Source organism: Fusarium proliferatum (genome assembly GCF_900067095.1).
Source record: "Fusarium proliferatum ET1 genome assembly, contig: FPRO_scaffold005, whole genome shotgun sequence".
NCBI classification, from domain to species: Eukaryota; Fungi; Ascomycota; class Sordariomycetes; order Hypocreales; family Nectriaceae; genus Fusarium; species Fusarium proliferatum.
Genome location: NW_022194794.1, coordinates 782286 through 803131, shown reverse-complemented (window position 1 = coordinate 803131; position 20846 = coordinate 782286). Strand labels below are relative to the sequence as shown.

Below are 20846 nucleotides of genomic sequence, written 5' to 3'. Positions count from 1 at the left end.
CGACTTGACACTTCTAACATATGATGATACTCTAAGTCTTTGTGCATCCTGATAAGGGAATTTGACGGCTGCAAGAAAGTATAAGAAATATGGAAAACAACACTTCATGAGCAAACCATAGATATCCAAGTTAGAGGTGCCAAGAAGCTCCAGACCACGATCCTAAGTGACAAGAATGCTTAGGCAAGTTAGTATAATCTTAGGAGACTCCTTGATGAGTATATTTCAACAGCAAACGACATTTCATCATGGCTCATGATTCAGTATTTTCTGATGCGTCAACCCGCGACCAACGCGAACATCAACCTTGCGAGTATGATATGTCAATGTCACGGCTTTCTTGCTCCGCAGACTCAAACCTAATCGTCTATCTGAGAGACGTCTTTGATCACAATAGTCGTAGTATGTAGCTCGAGTGTTTTTTTAGTACCAGTACTGTCAGGGGTTTGCTGTGCTAAAGAGCCGCATTGTGGTTTGTCAAACCGAACGAAAAGTCAATTCACGGCCATGGCAGATGCCAAGTCAGGGCATGTAACATGGATATAAAGTCAAGGGAATAGGAAGTCAATCCAGTGCCTTAAGGATATTAAGCACCTATTCGTTCCAACGGTGGCATGAGAACTAAGTTCATGTAACCGAGCTTCATCCAGTGAGCACACGACCACCACAACCAATCCAGAACATACAAGGAAATGAAGAAGTCACTAATCTGCCAGATCGTTGACTCAATCGGTGCATAAACACTAAAATTCTGAAGCCAAGGTACTTTCAACTGCAATCCAGATGCCACCTTGACCGCGATGGTGCTGTGGACAAGGGCGAATGCCTTTTGCTGGTCCTCGTCAAGAGCGCTTAGCGGGTACATGTCGTCTAGCATCTTGACGGTCTACTTGAACTCGGAAGAAAGTCAACTGACCCAAGATGAAACGAGGAACTCCTGGTGAGTAGGCGTGGCGATGTTGAAGGGAAACGGGGCAGCTCTCAGCCAAGCATCGACACCTTCGCCCTCATGAGGGAAGACTGAGGTATGAGTGATCTGAAAATAATCCGGTGGCGGCTGACTTAAACTTACATAGACAGCTGACTCCAGGGCAGGCGTACAATACCTCACTGGCCGACTTGAACCAGTTTATCTCGACTACGGCTTCAATCCCAACCCGGCGGCTCATCCACAACTTTAGAGCACCGATCAATTTACGCATTCATAAAGCACATATTTAAGAGACTGGGCCATCAAAGAGTAAGTACAAGATACATTTCGCGAGCCCTGCATGCTTAGAGTGCGCTGTATCGTTTGGTCGAGTATGGAACAACTGCTATGCCCTTTGCGTTTCATATGTCATTTCAGAGCACAATTGTATCAACTCTATTTTCTTGGGAGTTGTTTGTCTGGATAGTCCGGTAGACCTGTTGTTTTCTTATGCTCGAGGAATTCGGCTGTAAGTAAAGAAAGAGTCTGATTCTCTATTCACCAAAAACAGCTATGAGTTCCAGACTCTCTTTACTTCCTACGAGGACCCTCAAGCGTTCCTTCTGGTACTGATCCGTACCCTTTTTGACCTTGCTCATCTTTTCCTCCAGCTTGGTCAACACAAAATTAGATCTGCCTGCGCCGTTTGTCTTACGATCTCGGCGTAGCCATGCCACGAGTTGGTGGTGGAGGAGTAATAGTTTGTGAGCGGAATAAGAGAGTTGAAGAAGTGAGAGTCTGAGATATATTGGAGTTAATATTGGCAGCAAATAAAGGCAGTTACTATTAGTGGCTTCTTAAAAGTAAGGTGACATTTAATATATAAACACTATTTATATATTATTAACTCACTACCTTTTATTTGTAACTGTTACAGTAGATAGATGAGAGAGTTGATACCTACTTAAGATAGATAGCTTTAACCTTAAATAGCTGCTATAAGATTATTGGTCTTCTAGAGATCTTATATCAAAAGGTCTGGACAGGTAGTCTTACGGTTTAGTAGATTTTTCTTTATTAACCGTCATGTTTATTTTAGCTACTACATCGCAAATCCTTCTCAATTCGCTATCAAAGGATTGTCGCCGGCTGACTCACACGGAGTGATCAAGACGAGCCAAAACACCAGCTTCCTCATTCGGAATCATACAAGCCCCTCTCCCAATCGCCTCATCCGTCAGCATCTCTAGAGCGAACGTATAAAAACTAAGCCAAGACCTTTACAATATCTCATTCGGAAATCTAAATCACACATTAGTATTAGTAGAAAACACAAGCACAATGGCATCTATAACAATCCGCCCCGCCACAATCGACGACAGCGACGCAATCGCAAACATCCACTACGAGGCACTGCAGTTCTACCACGACTTCTACGCCGCTTTCTTCCAGCTCCATCCCCGCGATCTGATCCCCCTCGCGACAAGAAACGCCCTGCAGAATCCGGGGCAGCAGCACTTCTTGGTAGCTGAGGAGGCGGGGGAGACAGTCGGGTTTGTGCGCTACAAAGAAGTATTCAAAGACAAAAAGCCGAACTCGAACGCGAAGCCCCCGGCGTCAGTATGGACGGTTAAAAAACACATGGAGGAACTGTGGGATTGGTTCAATAAGAGGAGTGAGGAGATTGATGCATCGAAAGAAAAAGCCGTTGATGGGAAAGATCATTTTGGTAAGTGTTTACTTATTCTTTGTGTGCATATCGAAAGTGGCTTGCGTCTAATGCGGCGCATGTAGAAGTGATGCATCTCATGGTCCACCCAGACCATCAGCGGAAAGGCATCGGCGGTCAATTGCTCCAATCCGTGACCGAAAAAGCCGACGCCGCTAATGCCCCGACGCTGATCGTATCCTCCGTCGAGGGCCACGGGCTCTACAGGAAACACGGCTTCGAGTCGCTGGGCACATGGACGGTCGACAACGGGGAATGGGCGCATAAGATCGCGGAGCACGAAAGGGCGATCGGATATACAGACGGGGTTAACGACATTGAGGACAAGTACAGAGGGATACGCGAGGTGGAAGATAGCATGATCCGGCAGCCCAGCATCCGTGTTGCATGATTCGCCAATCTCTGTGTCGTTCAGTCTTAGTGTGGGTTCCGTGCATAGCGTACCGTTCTCTAGTTCGTATTCGTTTTCTCTTCCAGAAAAATTAAAAAAGAGAAAATTCGGGAATTGGGTGTGTCCCCGCCTCCAATCACGATAAGATCAAGATGTGCAAATCCAGGCACAACGGCCTAGCGAGCCATAGAGCGTGGGACCCCTGTGGGTACGGTACGGATACTACGCCATCCATTGAAATTAACCCTTGGAATTGGTTTGGGTCCTGTCTTTTGCGGCATCCAAACACCCCCGGCCCCCGAAGGAGAGAGAGGAAAGACACCGCTGGCGGCAAGATTTCAGCGGAGCTCAATCTTAATAATGATGTGAAAATCGCATGATCTCAGTCCCGTTGCTCTTATCAATCTTTCCCTCTCCTGCATCTCCGTCCATTTTTTTCTTTCTCGTCATTCTCTCCTGGTGAAGGTAGCTGTAGATTCCCCTCGCCAACCCGCCTGCTTCACCATGGACGCTATACTCGAGCTCCTCGACCCGTATGTCTTCGATTACGGATACGCATACCTTTTCCCCCAACAGCAGCTCCAGCAATCAACAAAGGCATACGGAAACTCAACAAACTACGGCGCCTCGTCTTCCAAGAACTTTGACGATGAGTACTCGCTCAACTTCGGCTCGTCGCTACCGCGCGACGACATCTACCGCCAGAGCGCTTCGATTCTCATGATCGCTGGCTTCGGCGCCGCCTTCATCTATGTTATTTCCGCCGCCCTTTCATACTACTTCGTTTTTGACCGCCGCCTCGAATATCACCCTCGATTCCTCAAGAACCAGATCAAGCTCGAGATCCAGTCTAGTTTCTTCGCCATCCCCATTATCGATCTTCTCACGCTCCCCTTCTTCCTTGGAGAAGTCCGCGGCCACAGTCTGCTGTACACCCGAATTGACGAGTATGGCTGGTGGTGGCTGGCCGTGTCTACCGCCCTCTACATGGTCTTTAACGATCTCGGCATTTACTGGATTCATCGCCTTGAGCACCATCCCAGTATCTACAAGTATGTCCACAAGCCTCACCACAAGTGGATCAGTAAGTCAAAGTCAAACTCTCTCTTGCATCAAACCCCCCCGCTAACAAGAGCTTCAGTTCCCACCCCCTGGGCTGCCATTGCTTTCCACCCTGTCGACGGATACCTCCAATCCCTCCCTTACCAGTAAGTAACGACTTCTGCGCCGCAATTTACCTCTCACTAACGTCAACAGTGTCTTTGTCTACATCTGCCCCATGCAGAAGCACCTCTACATGTTCCTCTTCGTCTGCGTTCAGATCTGGACCATCCTTATCCACGACGGCGACATGATTACCGGCCATTGGCTCGAAAAGTTCATCAACAGCCCTGCCCACCACACTCTCCACCACATGTTCTTCACCTGCAACTACGGCCAATACTTCACATGGGCCGACAACTACTGGGACTCTCACCGTGCCCCCATGCCCGAGCTGGACCCCATTCACGAGGCCGTCCGAGTCATGCGCGAGAAGGGCTTGGTGGACAAGGATGGAAACCCCATCAAGAAGTCCAAGGATGAGTAAATGCAGACATGACATTTATGAATACTTCACCCACGGGGTCGTGTCTAGCTAGAACAGACCGACCATTCCGGTGCCGGCACCATCACATCACGACTGAAGTACCCTTGGCCTCACAGCATCGCCGGCTGTGCAGAGATTCCGGGACTCGCACGAAAAGTTTTCAAACAAATAGACAGTTTTAATCACATAGCGTTGCATGGGGAATTCTTCGACAGGAAATGTATTGACTAGAGGATAATAGCAATAAGTATAATACCAAAACAATCTGATAACCGTGCAAATATCCCAAAACCTGTCCCCCATACCTCACGACTAACTTCCCGCACTACGACCGCCATCACACCTTTTGTCTCACCGATTTAAATGGTTCACCTCTTGAGCTTAGACTTGAGCCTGGCCCTGAGTGACCGGGTGCGAGTCAAGACCCAGCTTGAACCGTCTCTTGCAAGCCTTCCACATCTCAATAAGGACGATATATACAACAACACAGCCAGCGACGACACCCCACTCCCAAGAAAGACCCTTGTGCTTGAACACCTCTGTGTTGAGGTATGGGATATATACGATAGGGAAGATCATGACAAAACCGGCAACAACGGACCAGAAGAGGAACTTGTTGTGGTAGATGGTCTTGAACACAGAGAAGGGGCCGGTGGCACGCTCGTCCATGTTGAAGAGACTGCGGTGGAAGTGCTTCACCTCCCATGCTGTGACGAGCAACAGGAAAGCCAAGGTGGAGAAGGTCGTGGCACGAGCGCGGTAAACAAGATCACACTCATCATGTCCGCTCTCATTGCAACCTTCCGCCATAAGGTAGTAACCCTGGCCAGATGAAGCATAGTTGACGAGCATGAAAGCGCACAGGCAGAGGGAACCTGAGGAGAGTCCATAGAAAAGCTGATCGCGAACGAGGTCAAGGGTAAACACGCCGCTGCGCAAGCTGCGGGGAGGTCGCCGAAGGATGTCAGGAGAGGCTTCCTCGAGACCGAGACCCAGAGCTAGAGGCGATGAGGTAACCAGATTGGCCCAAAGAATTTCCAAGGGGGACAGGGGGAAGACGGCGTTACCATTCACATCCTTGAAGGCAAGACCAATAAGAAGGAGAATGACTTGAGCCAAATTGGATGTCAGAAGATGAAGAAGGAACTGCACCAGTCAGCAATCGTATCAACAAGCAAAAAGAGTAACAACATACCTTCTGGATATTGTCAGCAAGTCGTCGACCTTCCTGGATACCAGTCACGATTGAGGCAAAGTTGTCATCAGTGAGAACCATGTCAGCCGCCTCTTTGGCGACATCGCTACCACGGTCTCCCATGGCAATACCGACATCAGCTTGTTTAAGAGCAGGCGAGTCGTTGACACCATCACCAGTCATGATGCAGAATGCTTTGCGGCGATGGAGGGCTTCGATCATACGAACCTTGGTCAGAGGGCTACAGCGAGCGAGAACCACAGGGAGTTCGTCCAGGCAGTCAATCTCAGCATCGCTAAGGGCACCAAAGTCGGCAGCTGCCATGACGGTGTTGGACTTGAGGGGAATGTTCTTGTTGAGAATACCGACTTCGTAAGCAATGGCTGTCGCAGTCTTGATGTGGTCGCCAGTAACCATGTGGACAGTAACACCGGCGGCGCGGCATTGTTCAACAGCACCAGCAGTTTCAGGGCGAGGAGGATCATAGAGACCAGCCAAACCGACAAACTGAAGCTCAGTCTCAACCTTGGAACGATCATGACAATCCTGAGCGTCGCCATTCATAGGCTTGGTTGCGATACAGAGCACTCGCAAACCTTGGCCGGCGAGTTCTTCAGCTTTAGCAAGGATTTCCTTCTTGAACTCTTCAGTCTCAGTGAGCTTGGTGAGGAGGACCTCAACTGCGCCCTTGGTATAGACGTTTCGAGTCCGTTCAACCTCATTGCCGTAAACAACGCTCATGAGTTTGCAGGAAGAATCAAAAGGATGTTCGGCCACCAGGGTGTCACCCCCGGAAACACTACGGCCGAATCTCATAGCGAAGACCTTTAGAGCAATCTCGGTAGGCTCACCAATGGCCTTCCACTCAGCATCTTCGGAAGTGATGATGCTGCTAGAGTCCGTCTCGGGCTCTTTCTTGCCGTCACTGACTGTGGCGTTGTTGCAAAGAGTAAGAACCTTGAGGAAAGTGTTCAGGCAGCTTCCGGCCAAGTCAGCAGACCACCTGACAGTTCCGCTGTAAGGGTCGTAGGGGTTGGCGGTGCCCTCAACAGTTCCGGCGAGATCGCCACGGAGCCAAACCTTTCGGGTAATCATTCGTCCTTGAGTCAGGGTACCAGTCTTGTCCGAGCAAATGTTGGTAACACCGCCAACGGCTTCAAGGGAAGGCATCTGACGAACAATAACATTGCCGCGAACCATTGCCTTGGTGGCAACGGCCATTGTAACAGTCAAAACTGCGAGGAGAGACTCGGGGATAACAGCCACACCGACGCAGATACCGTACAGAAGGACCTCATCGGTGATCTTCCACAGACTGGCGGAAAAGACGATGATGACGAGGACAATGGCGAAGGCGAAAAGCAACAGGGCGAACTTGCTGAGGGTGACCTGGAGAGGGGTTCCCTCGAGGCCAAGGATTCTGCGACAGAACTGGTAGAACTTCCAAACTGCGCGACCGACGGGAGTCCTTTCGGTGTCGTCGTTCTTATTCTTGCGCAGGAGTTCGGCGATTTGGCCGACCTCTGTTTCCATACCAGTAGCAATGACAATACCGGTGGCTCGACCTCTAGTGACAGAGCTTCCGGAGTAGGCCAGGTTAACACGATCACCCATGGGCATATCGGGGTCGGTAAATACGGCATCTGGCTTCTTGCTGATGGCGATAGATTCACCAGTGAGAAGTGCCTCATCGGTAGAGACGTTGATACCTTGAACCAGGCGCAGATCGGCAGGAACAACATCGCCAGTTGCGAGAGAGACTAAGTCTCCCTTGACGAGTGTTTCGGCCTTGACAGTTTCACTGTGACCATCTCGGATGACCTTGCATTTAGGAGTGGACAGAGCATAGAGCGACTGGATGGTCTGCTCAGCGCGGTAGTCCTGGATCAATCTAGCGGGTATAATGTTAGCATGGAGTGGGAGATTAATGAGTACGGCTAGATGTGATTCGGACTGTCAGCTTCAGGGTATGGCACAGGATTCGGCCTCAGTGCTTGGGGCTTCTGGCCTTACGCATGGCAAAATCACAGGCTTCACCATATGGCAGCAGGAACAAGGAACAGGAACAGGAACGAGAAGAAGGTGTAGCAAAGTGCAACAACGATGTTGGGGAGTTGTAGCAGCAGCAAGCGACAAGACTTGACCAGCAGATTGGCTGGGCGAGTGAGTGACGCAGCAAAGACATACCCGACAACGATGTTGAGGACAATGACGGCGGCGACGACGCCACCCTCAATATAGTCCGAGATAGCAAAGGACAGAGCGGTCACGGCGATGAGGACGACAGTCAGGGCATTGGCAATCTGCTGTATGAAGATCTCGTACAGAGAGATGCCTTTGGCGCCTTTGATAGAATTAGGGCCGTCCCGCGCAAGGCGGGCAGCAGCCTCTTCGCTACTCAAACCATCGTCGACGTCGGACTTGAGGTCTCTGGCGACGCGATGAGCAGAGAGCGTATGGGGAAGAATCGGCTTCTCTATGGCTAGTAGGTCTGGGGGTTCCGCTATAGGGGGTTTGTCGTCCTGACCGGCTGCGACGGTCGACGAGTCCGACGTGGAAGTGGCGTGAATTGCACCATTCGCGGATTTGGATTCGGTTTCTCCCATCGAATGGGTGTTGGTATAAGCGAAAGCTGGAGGGGAGCTGAGCTAAGATGTTTTTTTTGTTGTTATGGCTGGCCGTAGAAGATCAGCCGGTGGTTAAGGTTGGAAAGAGAGTTGAAGTAATATGTAGGGAAGAGATCGCGTGAAGCACGATATCTGGGTAGAGAAGAAAGGAAAAGTCGTAGAAGGAGGTTGAGAGGGTGGCAGCTTTTATCTACAATCCGAGGTAGGAGGGAGCCAGGAAGGACCGGGCAGATGCCGGCAACAACGAGGTTAGAAGCGAGGCTCTGTAGGAGCTTCGTCTAAGTGGGAGATGGGTACCTATCCCAAACCTCACTCTCCCATCCCTAGAGACTCAGATCCGATCCAATCCAGTCCAATCCAGGAAAGGAAAGAAAGTGAATAACACGGGAGTGTGAGCTTCCCACTTACACACTCACGCACCCATGCATGTGCTGCCCCGCAGTCCAATACACACTGTGCTCCGTCGGTGCATGGTACTACCAGGTACTAATAAGATCCATTGTCAGGTCAGAGCATGAGAGAGACCATTCTATCGTTTCCAGCCATTGAGTTGAAAACTGTTGGCGAGATTAGACCAGAATTTGCTACAGCAATACCAAACCTACGTTTCAAACAGCCATCCACTGCAATGTCAATTGAAGCATCATCCAACAAGCTTCCTCTATCTTATCCAAGAGGATCGTCGAGATTAGGTTTGGTGGAACCAGAACGGCCTCTTTGGCGCCATCATAGCAAAATGACTTGCTCGAGACACGTTGTTCTCCCACGCCAACAAAGACAGACAATGTACTCCCACGTACTCCTCTTGGCGTGCAGTATCGCATGGGATACAGACGAATCAAAGCTTATCCTGCCAAGGTCACGAGGGGTTGCAGGGGATCCAATACCTACGCCCGTCGGTCGGATCAGCAATTGTTATCCTTGGACAATTGTTTCTCTTTTCTTTTTGCTTGAATCGTCGTCTGCGAGTAACCGACGGCCTAGTATTCATCAAAGTTGTGTGACTTGATTAATGTCAGTGTTTGAAACATAACGCTCTGAGGAAAAGAGTTGGAAACGTCATCTAAAGGTTCACATCCGTTGGACAATACCTTGGACAACAGAACACAATACGACACAAGCTACAGTCTCATCAATGGCAACACAAACATCATCTGCCTGGATCAATCAGTCCCCATTCATTACTGTGCCAGAATCACCCACAATCACTGTCCGTTAGCGTCTGTCGTCAGCAGGCGATAACTTATCCGCCTCGACATCAAGTTAACAATATCCACATGATGAGGTTAGCCGATGTACCAATCGGTCATTGACTGGCCAATCACACTTCACCATTTATCCTCGCCTCGTCCCATTGTCACCACTTCTTCTCTCAATGAGAGAATGCTTGTTTGAACTTGGCATGGCTTGGGCTTGGCATACGACGACATTTGGCCAATACTGCGTTGCTTCTGCTTCGCCTCGGCCAAGACAATTCTCTTCTTAATCACCTGCTACGACGAGCCAAGTTTGGTTTTGCTTGGCAATGATGGTGATGAATGTCACTACTCTTGCTGGCTTCTTTTTATGGAAACCTGCATCGTTGCATTGTGTTGCTCGTTATGCTCGTTATGTCCTCCAATGACCACATTGAGCCTTCATTCACCCTGGCACCCGTTTACGGCCAAGGCCATCTGGGGAACGGCCTTGTTTTGGCAGCTCTCGCTCCAGAATTACGCTAAGATTTAAGCTTAACAATTGGGTTGCAAGCCTGGCCAGGGATCTCCTCTCAAAACTGCCTGAAACGGCCCCAGCCTTCTTGATTTTTGGACTAGGAAACATGACGGTGCTGCTCTGCAGAGATTCAGAGGTTCCTGGTTCTGCCACAGGCTCTGACTTCATCGACTATGCTCAACCGTCATTGCGCGAATCAGGTAGCCTGAACAACAAGGGCACTACACAGCCACGTAACCTTGCTACTAGTGGATACGGGTCTTTTTGATCTACAGCCAAGGAATCATTTCACTGTGTGAATGTCACAAGCAAGTGCCGCTCACTCGGCGCCGTCTTTTAGACTCCGGACCGGCCGTGCACCGGGATGTAAGCTACGACCACCGAAGGCCGAGACGGAGAACGAACGGCTCAGATATTACAGTACGATAGTTACGTTTGATAGGTTACTCCATACGAGATCAGCATTGGCCAATGGCACTTTTCGACAATGATCACCCTAGCGCTTGAATAAAGTTGAATGGGGCAAGTCTGGGGAACAAGCTTAAACCAAGCTTTGATGAGGGTCCAGACATCGAACTTCCCCGGATATCAACTTCCTAAGACCCTGTATAGCTTCTGAAAACAACTCGCTCGCCGAAGATGACTTCTCTTATCTCCGTTTCTCAACAAAAAGCTAGCCCTGTGTTTTGGACATCATGCCACTACGATGTGAAATGAAGATAGACTCCCCCTGTTTTTCCGTACAGTGTCTCATCCACCTTCTTGGCTTTTTACAAAGGCTCCATTCATGATAAACGATGCGGGGTATGGGGTATTCGCATGGACGTTGAGGCCATGGATGCAGCAAATTGTCTACGAGAAAGGTAAGATGAGGGCAAGACTTCGGGATATTTAGGGTTCTCCCATGACTTCTGTGTAGCGAGACTTGCCAAACTAGGAGATACCGGATACTGGCTTGCACGGGAGGCACAACTTCGGATACAAGTGGTACAGATACAGTGCAGCCCTTGTTTGGAAGGCATTCCACGCCCGCAGGGACGGTTGTGTCTCTGAAAGGGACATCACTTTGACGCCCCCTTGGACAAACCCAGACCTCAGATTTACGGTCTATGCAATCAGTCTCAGCCTTGACGGCAAACACAATTTGGCTAATAACTTCTCTAGCATTGACTACCGACCCTACTCCGTACGGGCCAAAACATGTCCTTATCCGTGGACCAGGTCCAGCACCATCTCTCACTCCTCGCCAAGACGCAGAAACTCCCCTTATCCGAGGAGGTTAATAAACGGCTCCGGCCACTTTCCCCAAACAAGCGGCTGGTCACCCAACCGTCCGCTCACCGGCGAAAGCAACTTGATCTTACGGCGCTCCTCATCCACATCCGACACGTACAGGAAGCCCATGACACTTGCAGCACGGACCGTATCGGGCGACTCCTTAGGTGTTGCGTGCATAATGGCAAACGTCCACTGCTGCATCGGCGTTGAGGGGTCTTCTCGGGTGACACCCTGGCTGTGAGAATCTTCTAGCATAATGAGTCAGTAAAACCGGTTGTAGAATGCTTGGCGAGGGTTATGTACCGTCGGAGTTATGATACACAATCACGCTGTCGAAATCGACTTGCTGGATCAGGGGGCTAAGAGTGCGCTTGGAATCGCCGAAGAAATACTCCTTAATAGCTGCTTCTCTCACATGCTGTAAGAAGGCTTCGTCTCGAACGACGACACCGTCGGACTTGTCGATGGGAACAATGCTGATGGGTTCTCCAAGACTTGTTCGCTCGTTGCTGAATCGTTTAGATAGCTCGGAGGTGATACTTGTCGAGCCAATCACAATAATGACATTGACTGGTTGCGTTAGTTTATTTTCTCTTGGCAATGAGAGCAAGACGTACCGGAAAACTCATCGACGATGTGTGCGACCAGCTCATACCCATCTTTGCTCTGTTCAGGAAGACCCATTCCATCGATGATAACACCTGAGCTCTTGACATCCTCATCCTCGCTCAAGCGTGCACTGACGCTTCCAGCAAGTTTACTCATGAGTTCGCGGTAAAAATCAGGGTCTTCATCAGGTGAAGCTCGTCCGTAGTAAAATACCAGAGGGAGCTTCACGGGCACACTGCTTGGACCGCTGGTAGGCGTACTTCCCCAGCCGTCCACGGCCTCAACGTCCAGGACAGTCGCAAGAACGCTCGCACTCAGTGTTCCAGGCAAACTGAGCATTCCTTCTTTAGGATTCGCGTTCACCACTAGAGGTTGGTAGCCTTGTCTCGTCGCATAGCTCGTCAGCGTCCTCGCAACCGTGGTCTTTCCCACATCCGCTGGTCCAACGATCAAAACTCTCGGCCCCTCTGTCCCCTCCCTCGCCGCCTTTTGCCGCATATCATTAAGCTGTCCATGAAGATTCACATGCACATTTGCCGGGTTATCAGTCGGATTCGCATATTCCGCCACGGAATCAATATCGCATCGGCCATCGATCTCAAGCTCGCATCCGTGCCACGTTAGAATCTTTGACTTGACGCCCGCAAATGTATAGGCGTTCTTAGGGCCTAGCTCGACGCCGTCTTTCTCTGCTGTGCCGGAGAGAAGCTTGACGATTACGGGGGAGGAGACTTGGAAGCGCCATTCGCAGGCTGGTCGGAGGGTGATGACGCGGGTGCTCGAGGCGGTGGGCTGTGGTAAATGTCAGTTAGGGCTAATTAATGATGATCATAGAGGTTTACCTGTGTGGGAATCTGGCCCAGGCCTGGAATTGACATTGTCGCTACATCGACTTTGACGGAAGAGAAATGTCGTCGCGATCAAAGGTGTCTGTGCGTGGGGCTCTTGGAAGCTTTCCAGAAGCTCAGTGCAAGGATGAGATAAAGTTGGAGCAGCAAGTTTACATGACATAAATACTAGTGTGAAAGAGCAATGTTGAGTGTAGATTAATTCTGTCGACTAATCTGGTAAGAATGAGCTACGTGCTGCTACTCTTCGATCTACCCTGTAGCTATCATTTCAACTTTTAACCATTTGACCACCTTTCAAATCCCTTTCAGTGTTCTTCCTCATCAAGACCATTTCCCTTCTGCGCATTTCGGGTCGATGGAGCAGCGCGATCATCAATTCTAGGCTCCTTGTAGTGACGCATCAACTCCTGAGGAAGAAAGATGAAGAATGATGGGACAATCATCTCAACAGATCTGAGAAATCGCAGTCCCGCATCCAACTCACAAATAGTCGCAACAGTCCTCAATCCCGGCATCATATTTGCAAGAAGAGCATCGTCGAGGAAGATAGTGATGGTATCCTCCTTGACAGGCCACTCCCCAGCCCAGGGGTTCTCCCAATCATCCTGAATGTAGCCTTGTTTGAAGACAGCTTTACCAACAGGGACGTGGTTGGCTGCCTTGTCGCCAATAACGAGAGAGTTGAATCGCTTAACGATATCCTCTTCAGGGCGGATGACTTCAACCAGCTCAAGAGTGCAGGTGTATTCGCTGAAAATGCTGGGTTCCTTGAGCGACAACTTCTCGAAGAGCTCAGGCTCGTCCATGAGAGCAAAGGCCGCGAAGAAGACGGCCTTGGGATCGAAACCCTTGGGCCGCTTGAAAGTCTGGAATGACCAATGCTCGTCGGTTGCTTCCCCGTAGAAGATCTCCGAGCAGGCGAGGGTGAAGTGACCCGGGAGATCAGCCATGAGCTGTCGGATCATGGGCCACTCGACACTCGCAGTCTTGCACAGCTCGAGAGCCTCGTTGACACTGTCCTCGTACTCAGGGCAGACATCGTGCTGGAGAACGTATCGAAGAAAGTTCTTAATCGTGTCGATGCCCTCCTCCATTCTCTTGGGCTCAAAAGAGGTCAGGTGGACGAGACTGACGGAGAAGAAACCCGCGACGACAGCAGCAAAATCGATACTCCACTTCTTGTCATCACCATCGTAGAATTTGTCGCCACCTTGAGAGTTGGCCCAGATGATATCTGTGGCAGTTGCCTCTCGGCGCTGGGCGGGAGTAAGTTCCTTTAGCTCTTGCTGGCTGAGACCGCCGAAGGTGTTGGGCGTGGTATCGACGCCGCCGAGGAATAGATACTCGTTGAAGTACAGGCCGCGATCGCCCTGGAGACGACGGCGGGAACGGAAACGTTGGATGCAAGATTGCATGCGCCTGTAGATGTTAACACTGGCATTTCCTAAGAGAGATACGGGCCGTACTCAGCAAAAGGGAGTTCTGGAGAGTAGATCTCATTCTTCTCCTCTGTGGCCTCGACGGGGGTCAGAGGCGGATCGGCGAAGTACTCCTCAAAGCCGCTTCCACGGTTCTTTGGAAGCGCTGTAGGACCACGGTTGATGAGGGTCTTGCCTTTTCTCTTGCGACTCTTCTTGGTGATGCCCTGGAGGGACTCTGGCAGAGCCAAGGGCTCCTCGATCCGAGGCTTGGAGTCTTCGGCCATGGTAGTTGTTGATGAAGAAGAGAGGAAGACTCGGAAATGAGAAATTCTGAGGTTTTATGTAGTCAGTAACCCTCTGATTCACAGGCTAGATGAACACGCGAAGAATGTAGCCAGCTCTGCCTACCTATAGATAGGACGAATAGATTCTGAGGAGCTGGCTAGCAGTGTCAAGTCTTTGCTTAATAAGGGGGAACTTATGCTGGCATCAGGATTTACAAGTGTCCTCCTATTGGAATTAAGATGGCTTAGAGACAGCAAAGGGCATTTATTTATAACAACGAATGCATAAAGGAACAGACTGAGGGATTCCATCTGAAAACGTGCCAGTTTGGTTGTTAGCCGTTAACCGCTGTTTGGCTCAAACACGGGCGGATGAATAGGAGGCGGCAAGCTGCCTCAGAGCTGCGCGTCCCCTTGAAGATCAGATTCTTGTTTCTAAAGCACCCATACGAACTACATGTAATATGCCAATTTTTTCCGAAAGAAGAAGATTCTGCAGGGTTTTGCTTGGAAGTTACTTATCGACCGAGACTTAAGGCTTTGTTGGAGTTCGTGATCAGGTCAACCAAGCCCTTGAACATATATATTAATCAAGTCTTTCGCACAGTATAGGGGGGTTTGAGGTTATGGAATCACAATATCAGATTGTAGAATGCCATGACCTAACGCTAATGCTTCTCTCCAGATAATATGTAAAATCCTTGGACGCTAGCAAGTGGTAGAAGTACAAATAAGTTCCAAAGTCGACGAACCTCAATAACATGCCGAGTTGACACAGAGTCACGCCGGGATATTTGATCCAATTAGCCTTTATGCTTGGAGCTGAGACTCCGTTGAGTATATCTCTTCTTGTTAAGCGACTGTACCAACATTATAACCAATGTATGATAAAGGTCGAGCACAATCTTGCAATGTCCAACTCATGCGTTTGCGATAGGATTAAGCTTGGTATTGCGCCTAGCTTTGATGCATGCATATACTTCAACGACTTAGTGTGCTATACTACGTATGTGAATACAGTTCCGATCAGACTGGCTATCATCTAATCCCAGGAAATCTCTCAAGCCAAAATGCCTATCCCAGCTGGGCTGAAAGCAAGGCTTTCACGATACCCTAGTGTGAGGACCAACCAAAACCACGCCGGTACATACGGCCCGGCCCATCCCGGTCAAGAAAAGGGTGTCGACAACACAAGAGAGGGATTTGAGAAAAAAGGCACAGGCATCTTGATTTAATTCGTGGGGGTTGTCATTGGCTCTGGGGTCAGTTGATGGAGGTCACCAGGCGGTTTTTGGCTAAGCTGAACGAGTGTAGCTGATAGGGTGTGATAGATAGTGAGACTATGTGTGGTGTTTTGGGGTTGTACCACTTGAATGTTTGTGTAGTAATGTTGTTTTTGATGTTTCAACCGATGTGTAAAGAGTCCAGGTTGAGCTCGGACTGCATAGTGAGTGCGTGTATGGGGTTGAGATAGTAGCTCAACTCGAGTGTCAGTTGAGGCGCTGAGGCTTCATCTACATGCATGCATGATACATGCATGGATGTTAGTAGGCTACAGACATATTTTCTCTTCCGTTCCGCGTTTGTCTCGGCCTCAGGCTCGTTAATCCGCTACATCTACGAATCAATAGCATTGTACCCAAGAAATGACGAATCTCGTGCCATTCTTAGCAAACCCTCGTTTAAGTCAGATCGCAAGTTTACAGCAAGATCGCCGCTCAAGTCCCCAAACGAAAACGCCAGCAAAGCAAACACACGCAGCACATGAACAAATCCGTGATCCAGAAACCCTGTGTTCCTTGTATATCGTAAACACCCCGGTTGGGTCTGATGATAGACTAGGTCGTTGCGACGTGTAACCAGCAAAACGTTGGACAGTGAGACATGTCGATTCTTGGAAATGACCGAAAAGATGCCAAAATACAAAAGAGAGAGAGAGAGAGAGAGAGAGAGAGTATGAGTATGCCCAGCGCCAATGGAATTGGACCCCTGTTCTTGTTGGCTGTGGCTCAGCGAGGCAGAGCGCTTGACAGGGCTCACTTCTCACTGATGTTTGGTCGTTGACTCGCTGGTATTGCCGCTGAGATGAGGGGCTTGTCGACGGATCGCCTTCGTCATTCGGGGCTCGTCTCGCTATCGCTTTGAGGGGAAATGTTTTGCGATTCACGGGCTGTACTGTACCTTGTTGGTTGGCTGTGTAATGCCTAGGACTTTGAGTAAAGTTGTTCAATGAGGTTGTCGTTGAGTTGCCTAGTCACTAGCTCGTTCCGCTCTGCAATTCACGGCTGATACTAGGAATACTGTATAAACAGCCGGTGAAATGCCCATCTTATGACGATTTACCATCAATCTCGTACATCACAATTCCTCCCAAGACCTCGTCTGACTGGCTCTTGTCAGAAAAATATCATCGTTGGCCTCACATCATCCTCTAATTTCCCACTGGTCCGTTACATCCGCCACAAACGCTGACCAAGGAAGGCTTGGAGACTACCTACAAAAATTACATACAAAATCGCCACTCGGATCTCTCCATTTTATTTTTTTCTATCTTACTGCCACTCAGACGGGAGCAACAAGTATAGCACAGTACAAGCGCCCTTGTATCTGCGGACGAAGCGGAACCATCGTCTCTGAACAAACTCGTCTCCTTGTGCCTTGACGTGTCGCACCTTGACCAAGACAGACAAGACTGGGGGTTGATCCTGTGCTGATCAGTTCTATTTCTTCTCTGTCTCGCTCTCCCTCCTTGAATTCTCGCTTTCTGCGCCCTTGAATTTCTTAGAAGACCTCATCGTGCTTGACCCTGATTTCAAGAATCTCTTTTATTCCCTATCTATATATCTATCCTATCTATAGTGGCCATTTTCCATCTTTTTTCCCTCCTCGAAACTTGCCTCACTTGGCGCTCCACTCAAATCAAACCTACTTAACGCACTGGTCCCTATAAACGCTTCGCCTTGCGCTGAAGCTGACCCCTCCGGACTCGACCACTACCTACGCTACGCTACTCGCTCAACCCTGCGAACTGAGCCACGCTCTCGAGTCCATCGCTTGCTCCAGCCTTCAGCTTCAAAGTCCAGTCCAATTCCTTTCAACAACTGCGCATCTCTCCACAGGCTTCTTCACCGCCCTCACCCCTCGACATTTCTATAACATTCCTTCGCCAGTCGCTTCCGGATCTTGATCGCTTCTTTTCTCACAGCATTGATTGCCCTTTTCCCTCTCTCTTTTCATCAAGCAAGCAGTGCGTGCTCCCTTTTACGGCTGCTACACCCAAGACCGGCGCGAGCCCACCGCCACACTCACAATCCCACCAACTATGATGGGATCAAAACAAATGCCTGATCGCAAAGAGCTTCGCGATTACAACTACGCTGTCGCCGGCCAGTAAGTCTCTTCATCCTTTTCGCGTTGCATATGCGCTTGTCATCCGAGCAATTTGCTCTCCCTTGAGAACGCCTCTGTCGCTCTGGCTTGGCACCTATATTTGCGTCACAATGCCACCCCCGCGCTTCGTCTACATCATGCTAATTTCGATGACTCAAGTGCCGGCACGCTTTGTACCCCCGATGGCGAGCTATTCATCAAGCCTTGCACACAGTCCGAGATCGATTTCTACCAGTCTGCTAATCGAAGACATCCCGAGTTCGCCGATATAATGCCATTGTTTATGGGATCCCTCCTCCTTACCGACCCTACTGAGAAGACAATAGACGAGGCTGTGGCTGGTGTTATCTCCCACGCTGGAGATCTCAAGACGTCAAAAGAAGAAATTGTCGCTTCGGTGACCGAACAAGTTGCTCACGCTACAGCGACACAACAAAAAGAGGGCGCTTGGGTCCCAGCCAAGGATAACAAGATCAAGACCGATAAGGCGGTTGTGTTGGATAATGCTACTTTTGGTTTCAAGAGCCCCAACATCCTCGATGTCAAGCTGGGAGTAAGACTCTGGGCTGACGATGCCCCTCAACAAAAAAAGCAGCGCTTCGACAAGATCTCGGCCGAGACGACACACGGTAGCTTGGGATTCCGGATAGCAGGAATGCGGGTCTACCGCGGATCAGAGGATGCTTCGGAACTAGACGAGGAAAACTACAAGATCTACGATAAGGATTATGGCCGAACAACAGTCACCCAAGAAAACGTCGTGGATCAGTTCCGAAAATTCATCTTCAACAAAAGCGCTGGCATCGATGAAGATCTCGGCAAGGCTGTTTGCGCAGCATTTATCCGCGATCTCCAAAGAGTCGAAGAGATTCTCTCACGACATGAAAGCCGAATGTACTCGTCTTCACTACTATTCATCTTTGAGGGCGATGGCGAAGCCCTCCGAAGCGCCATTGAAGAGAACAACGCACTCATCGACGCAGAGGCAGGTATCGGCCAAGCAGCTCGAACTACCAAGAGGGTTGATAGCGGCATCGCTCTGGACGACGAAGACGAGCTAGACGAAGACTCGGACCTCGAGACCTCCCTGCCACAAATATACTCCCTGAAACTCATTGACTTTGCCCACGCCGAATGGACCCCCGGCCAAGGACCCGACGAGAACGCCTTGACAGGTGTGAGGAGTCTTTTACGCATCTTCCAAGAGATGGCGTAAATACGTTCACGGAAATGAAAAAGGGCACCCTTTATGATCATGACAAAAACCAACGGTTTAAAATGGGGACGGATATAAAGAAAGCATTCTGCTTAGAAGGAAATGGAGCTCGATACCCATGTGCTAAAGGATCGAAAGGGGATCAAATGATCAAACGTAGAAAACAGCTGCGCTGCGCTGCGGCTCGGTGCATGGCGTCCATGATGATGACAATTGAACTTTTACTTTTGCTTTGTTCTCACAAGGGGTTTTGCCATTAACCGGGCATCCTGTTAAATGTCTGGTCTTGGATTTGGCGTTGAAGGATCTGAAATTGGTTGTACAATATATATGCATACAGGATTAGGCTATTATACGAGGTTATAAGCATAAGCAACCTACTCTTTTCACTTATACGTGTGATACAACCGGTGTAGAAATGATGAGAAGAGATCACGGACACGATGTTTTTATATAACAAGCAATGCTTTAACAGGTCTTTATGAACTACCTGTGCCCATAAAACTTCGTATACCTAGTAGAACAACCTTGAAACAAGCCTTCAAAGCTGAGGCCTACGCAAGTAAGTCTAATTAACCACAAACAAGCTGAAATGCGTCCGATACCCATACTGAACCATTATACTAGAAACGCGCGAATCCAACCAAATCAGAAGGTCAAAAACTCCTAATATAATTATTGTGAAGTGGAGAATACGCAGGAGCCTGTATGGAGCTCCAGTTCCTCCTGGCAGCACCCATGATTCAGCAAACGAAGACCTTTTGTCTTATAGCCTTAAGCAAAAAGAATATCGTGAGAATGTGCAAAAATGAAACTCATTGATGAGACTGGGACTCGAACCCAGGAGGATTGCTCCACCAGGAAATTGGTGTTAAGGTTAACCTTAACCTGGCGCCATAACCAACTCGGCCATCTCACCCAAGTCCTTTAGGACCCGCTTGTTGTGGTGGACGGCTGCGCAAAATTGTAACAAGTCGCCAGAATTTCGAAGAGATGGACGAAGCCATCTCACTGTCTTATTTCCGTATCGTGTAAGAGAGACATGTGATGCACGTTTAATCCTTGGACTGAATCTTGTGGTCTCCAGCGACGACGTCGGCATAGGAAGGTGGCACGCCCTGGCTTTCAGAGCTGCCCTCGCCGTTATTTGTCACGCCATGTTGCTGGGGCGCAGGACGAGAAGGACCACCAGCGTTCTGAGTGCCATAGTTCATGCTGTTATTGTTGTTGCTAACACCACCATGATGAGGTTGGGGCTGAGGCTTGGGCTGCTGGTTCTGGGGGTGGCCGTGCTGATGAGGGCCTGGCGGGCACTGGACGTAGACGTAGGTAACGCGGTTACCCTCACGATCATGTGGCAAGGACTCGTACTCGTAGGGCGGCTCAGGATATTTGGCGATGATGTACCATGCGTGAATGAGGCCGGGGATGTAGGCGAGACAGCAGAGGAGGATGTTGATGAGAGAATCGGCGCTGCAAAGACCGCACTTTACCCAGACTAAATTGACGTTAGCGATGATGCGCGACAGGGAAACTGGTGGACTTACCGGGCAGTGGGGGGAAGAGAATGGCGAGGAAAGCGAGGAAGAAGTCGGCGGAACACATTGTTGTGTAGTAGAGAGCGTTCTAACTCTTGAATGAAAG

At 49.6% G+C, this 20846-nt stretch overlaps 7 protein-coding genes and 1 non-coding gene across 8 annotated transcripts; 3 read left to right on the top strand and 5 right to left on the bottom strand.

Annotated features, from left to right (window-relative positions):
* Positions 1-2251: 2251 nt before the first annotated feature.
* On the top strand, positions 2252-3030 carry FPRO_10530 (uncharacterized protein; the record flags this gene model as incomplete). The annotated part of the gene is made up of 2 exons (XM_031231503.1): positions 2252-2639; positions 2705-3030. The coding sequence occupies 2 exons, from the start codon at positions 2252-2254 to the stop codon at positions 3028-3030; spliced, it is 714 nt and encodes a 237-aa protein (XP_031081533.1).
* A 504-nt stretch (positions 3031-3534) lies between these two features.
* Positions 3535-4618, top strand: FPRO_10529 (putative sterol delta 5,6-desaturase; the record flags this gene model as incomplete). The annotated part of the gene is made up of 3 exons (XM_031231502.1): positions 3535-4114; positions 4172-4238; positions 4288-4618. The coding sequence occupies 3 exons, from the start codon at positions 3535-3537 to the stop codon at positions 4616-4618; spliced, it is 978 nt and encodes a 325-aa protein (XP_031081532.1).
* A 381-nt stretch (positions 4619-4999) lies between these two features.
* FPRO_10528 (putative Na+-transporting ATPase ENA-1) lies at positions 5000-8419 on the bottom strand (the record flags this gene model as incomplete). Its single annotated transcript, XM_031231501.1, has 3 exons — positions 5000-5764; positions 5814-7704; positions 8001-8419. The coding sequence occupies 3 exons, from the start codon at positions 8417-8419 to the stop codon at positions 5000-5002; spliced, it is 3075 nt and encodes a 1024-aa protein (XP_031081531.1).
* A 3000-nt stretch (positions 8420-11419) lies between these two features.
* Positions 11420-12918, bottom strand: FPRO_10527 (uncharacterized protein; the record flags this gene model as incomplete). Its single annotated transcript, XM_031231500.1, has 4 exons — positions 11420-11679; positions 11735-12001; positions 12049-12832; positions 12883-12918. The coding sequence occupies 4 exons, from the start codon at positions 12916-12918 to the stop codon at positions 11420-11422; spliced, it is 1347 nt and encodes a 448-aa protein (XP_031081530.1).
* A 278-nt stretch (positions 12919-13196) lies between these two features.
* On the bottom strand, positions 13197-14596 carry FPRO_10526 (uncharacterized protein; the record flags this gene model as incomplete). Its single annotated transcript, XM_031231499.1, has 2 exons — positions 13197-14310; positions 14358-14596. The coding sequence occupies 2 exons, from the start codon at positions 14594-14596 to the stop codon at positions 13197-13199; spliced, it is 1353 nt and encodes a 450-aa protein (XP_031081529.1).
* A 3322-nt stretch (positions 14597-17918) lies between these two features.
* On the top strand, positions 17919-19202 carry FPRO_10525 (uncharacterized protein; the record flags this gene model as incomplete). The annotated part of the gene is made up of 2 exons (XM_031231498.1): positions 17919-17986; positions 18146-19202. 2 exons carry the CDS (start codon positions 17919-17921, stop codon positions 19200-19202), a joined length of 1125 nt encoding a protein of 374 aa, XP_031081528.1.
* An 819-nt stretch (positions 19203-20021) lies between these two features.
* Positions 20022-20121, bottom strand: tRNA. Its single transcript is given in 2 exon segments — positions 20022-20065; positions 20084-20121. It is a non-coding gene; the product is annotated as a tRNA-Leu (tRNA).
* Positions 20122-20257: 136 nt separating this feature from the next.
* FPRO_10524 (related to SNA2 Integral membrane protein) lies at positions 20258-20807 on the bottom strand (the record flags this gene model as incomplete). Its single annotated transcript, XM_031231497.1, has 2 exons — positions 20258-20700; positions 20750-20807. 2 exons carry the CDS (start codon positions 20805-20807, stop codon positions 20258-20260), a joined length of 501 nt encoding a protein of 166 aa, XP_031081527.1.
* Positions 20808-20846: the final 39 nt, after the last annotated feature.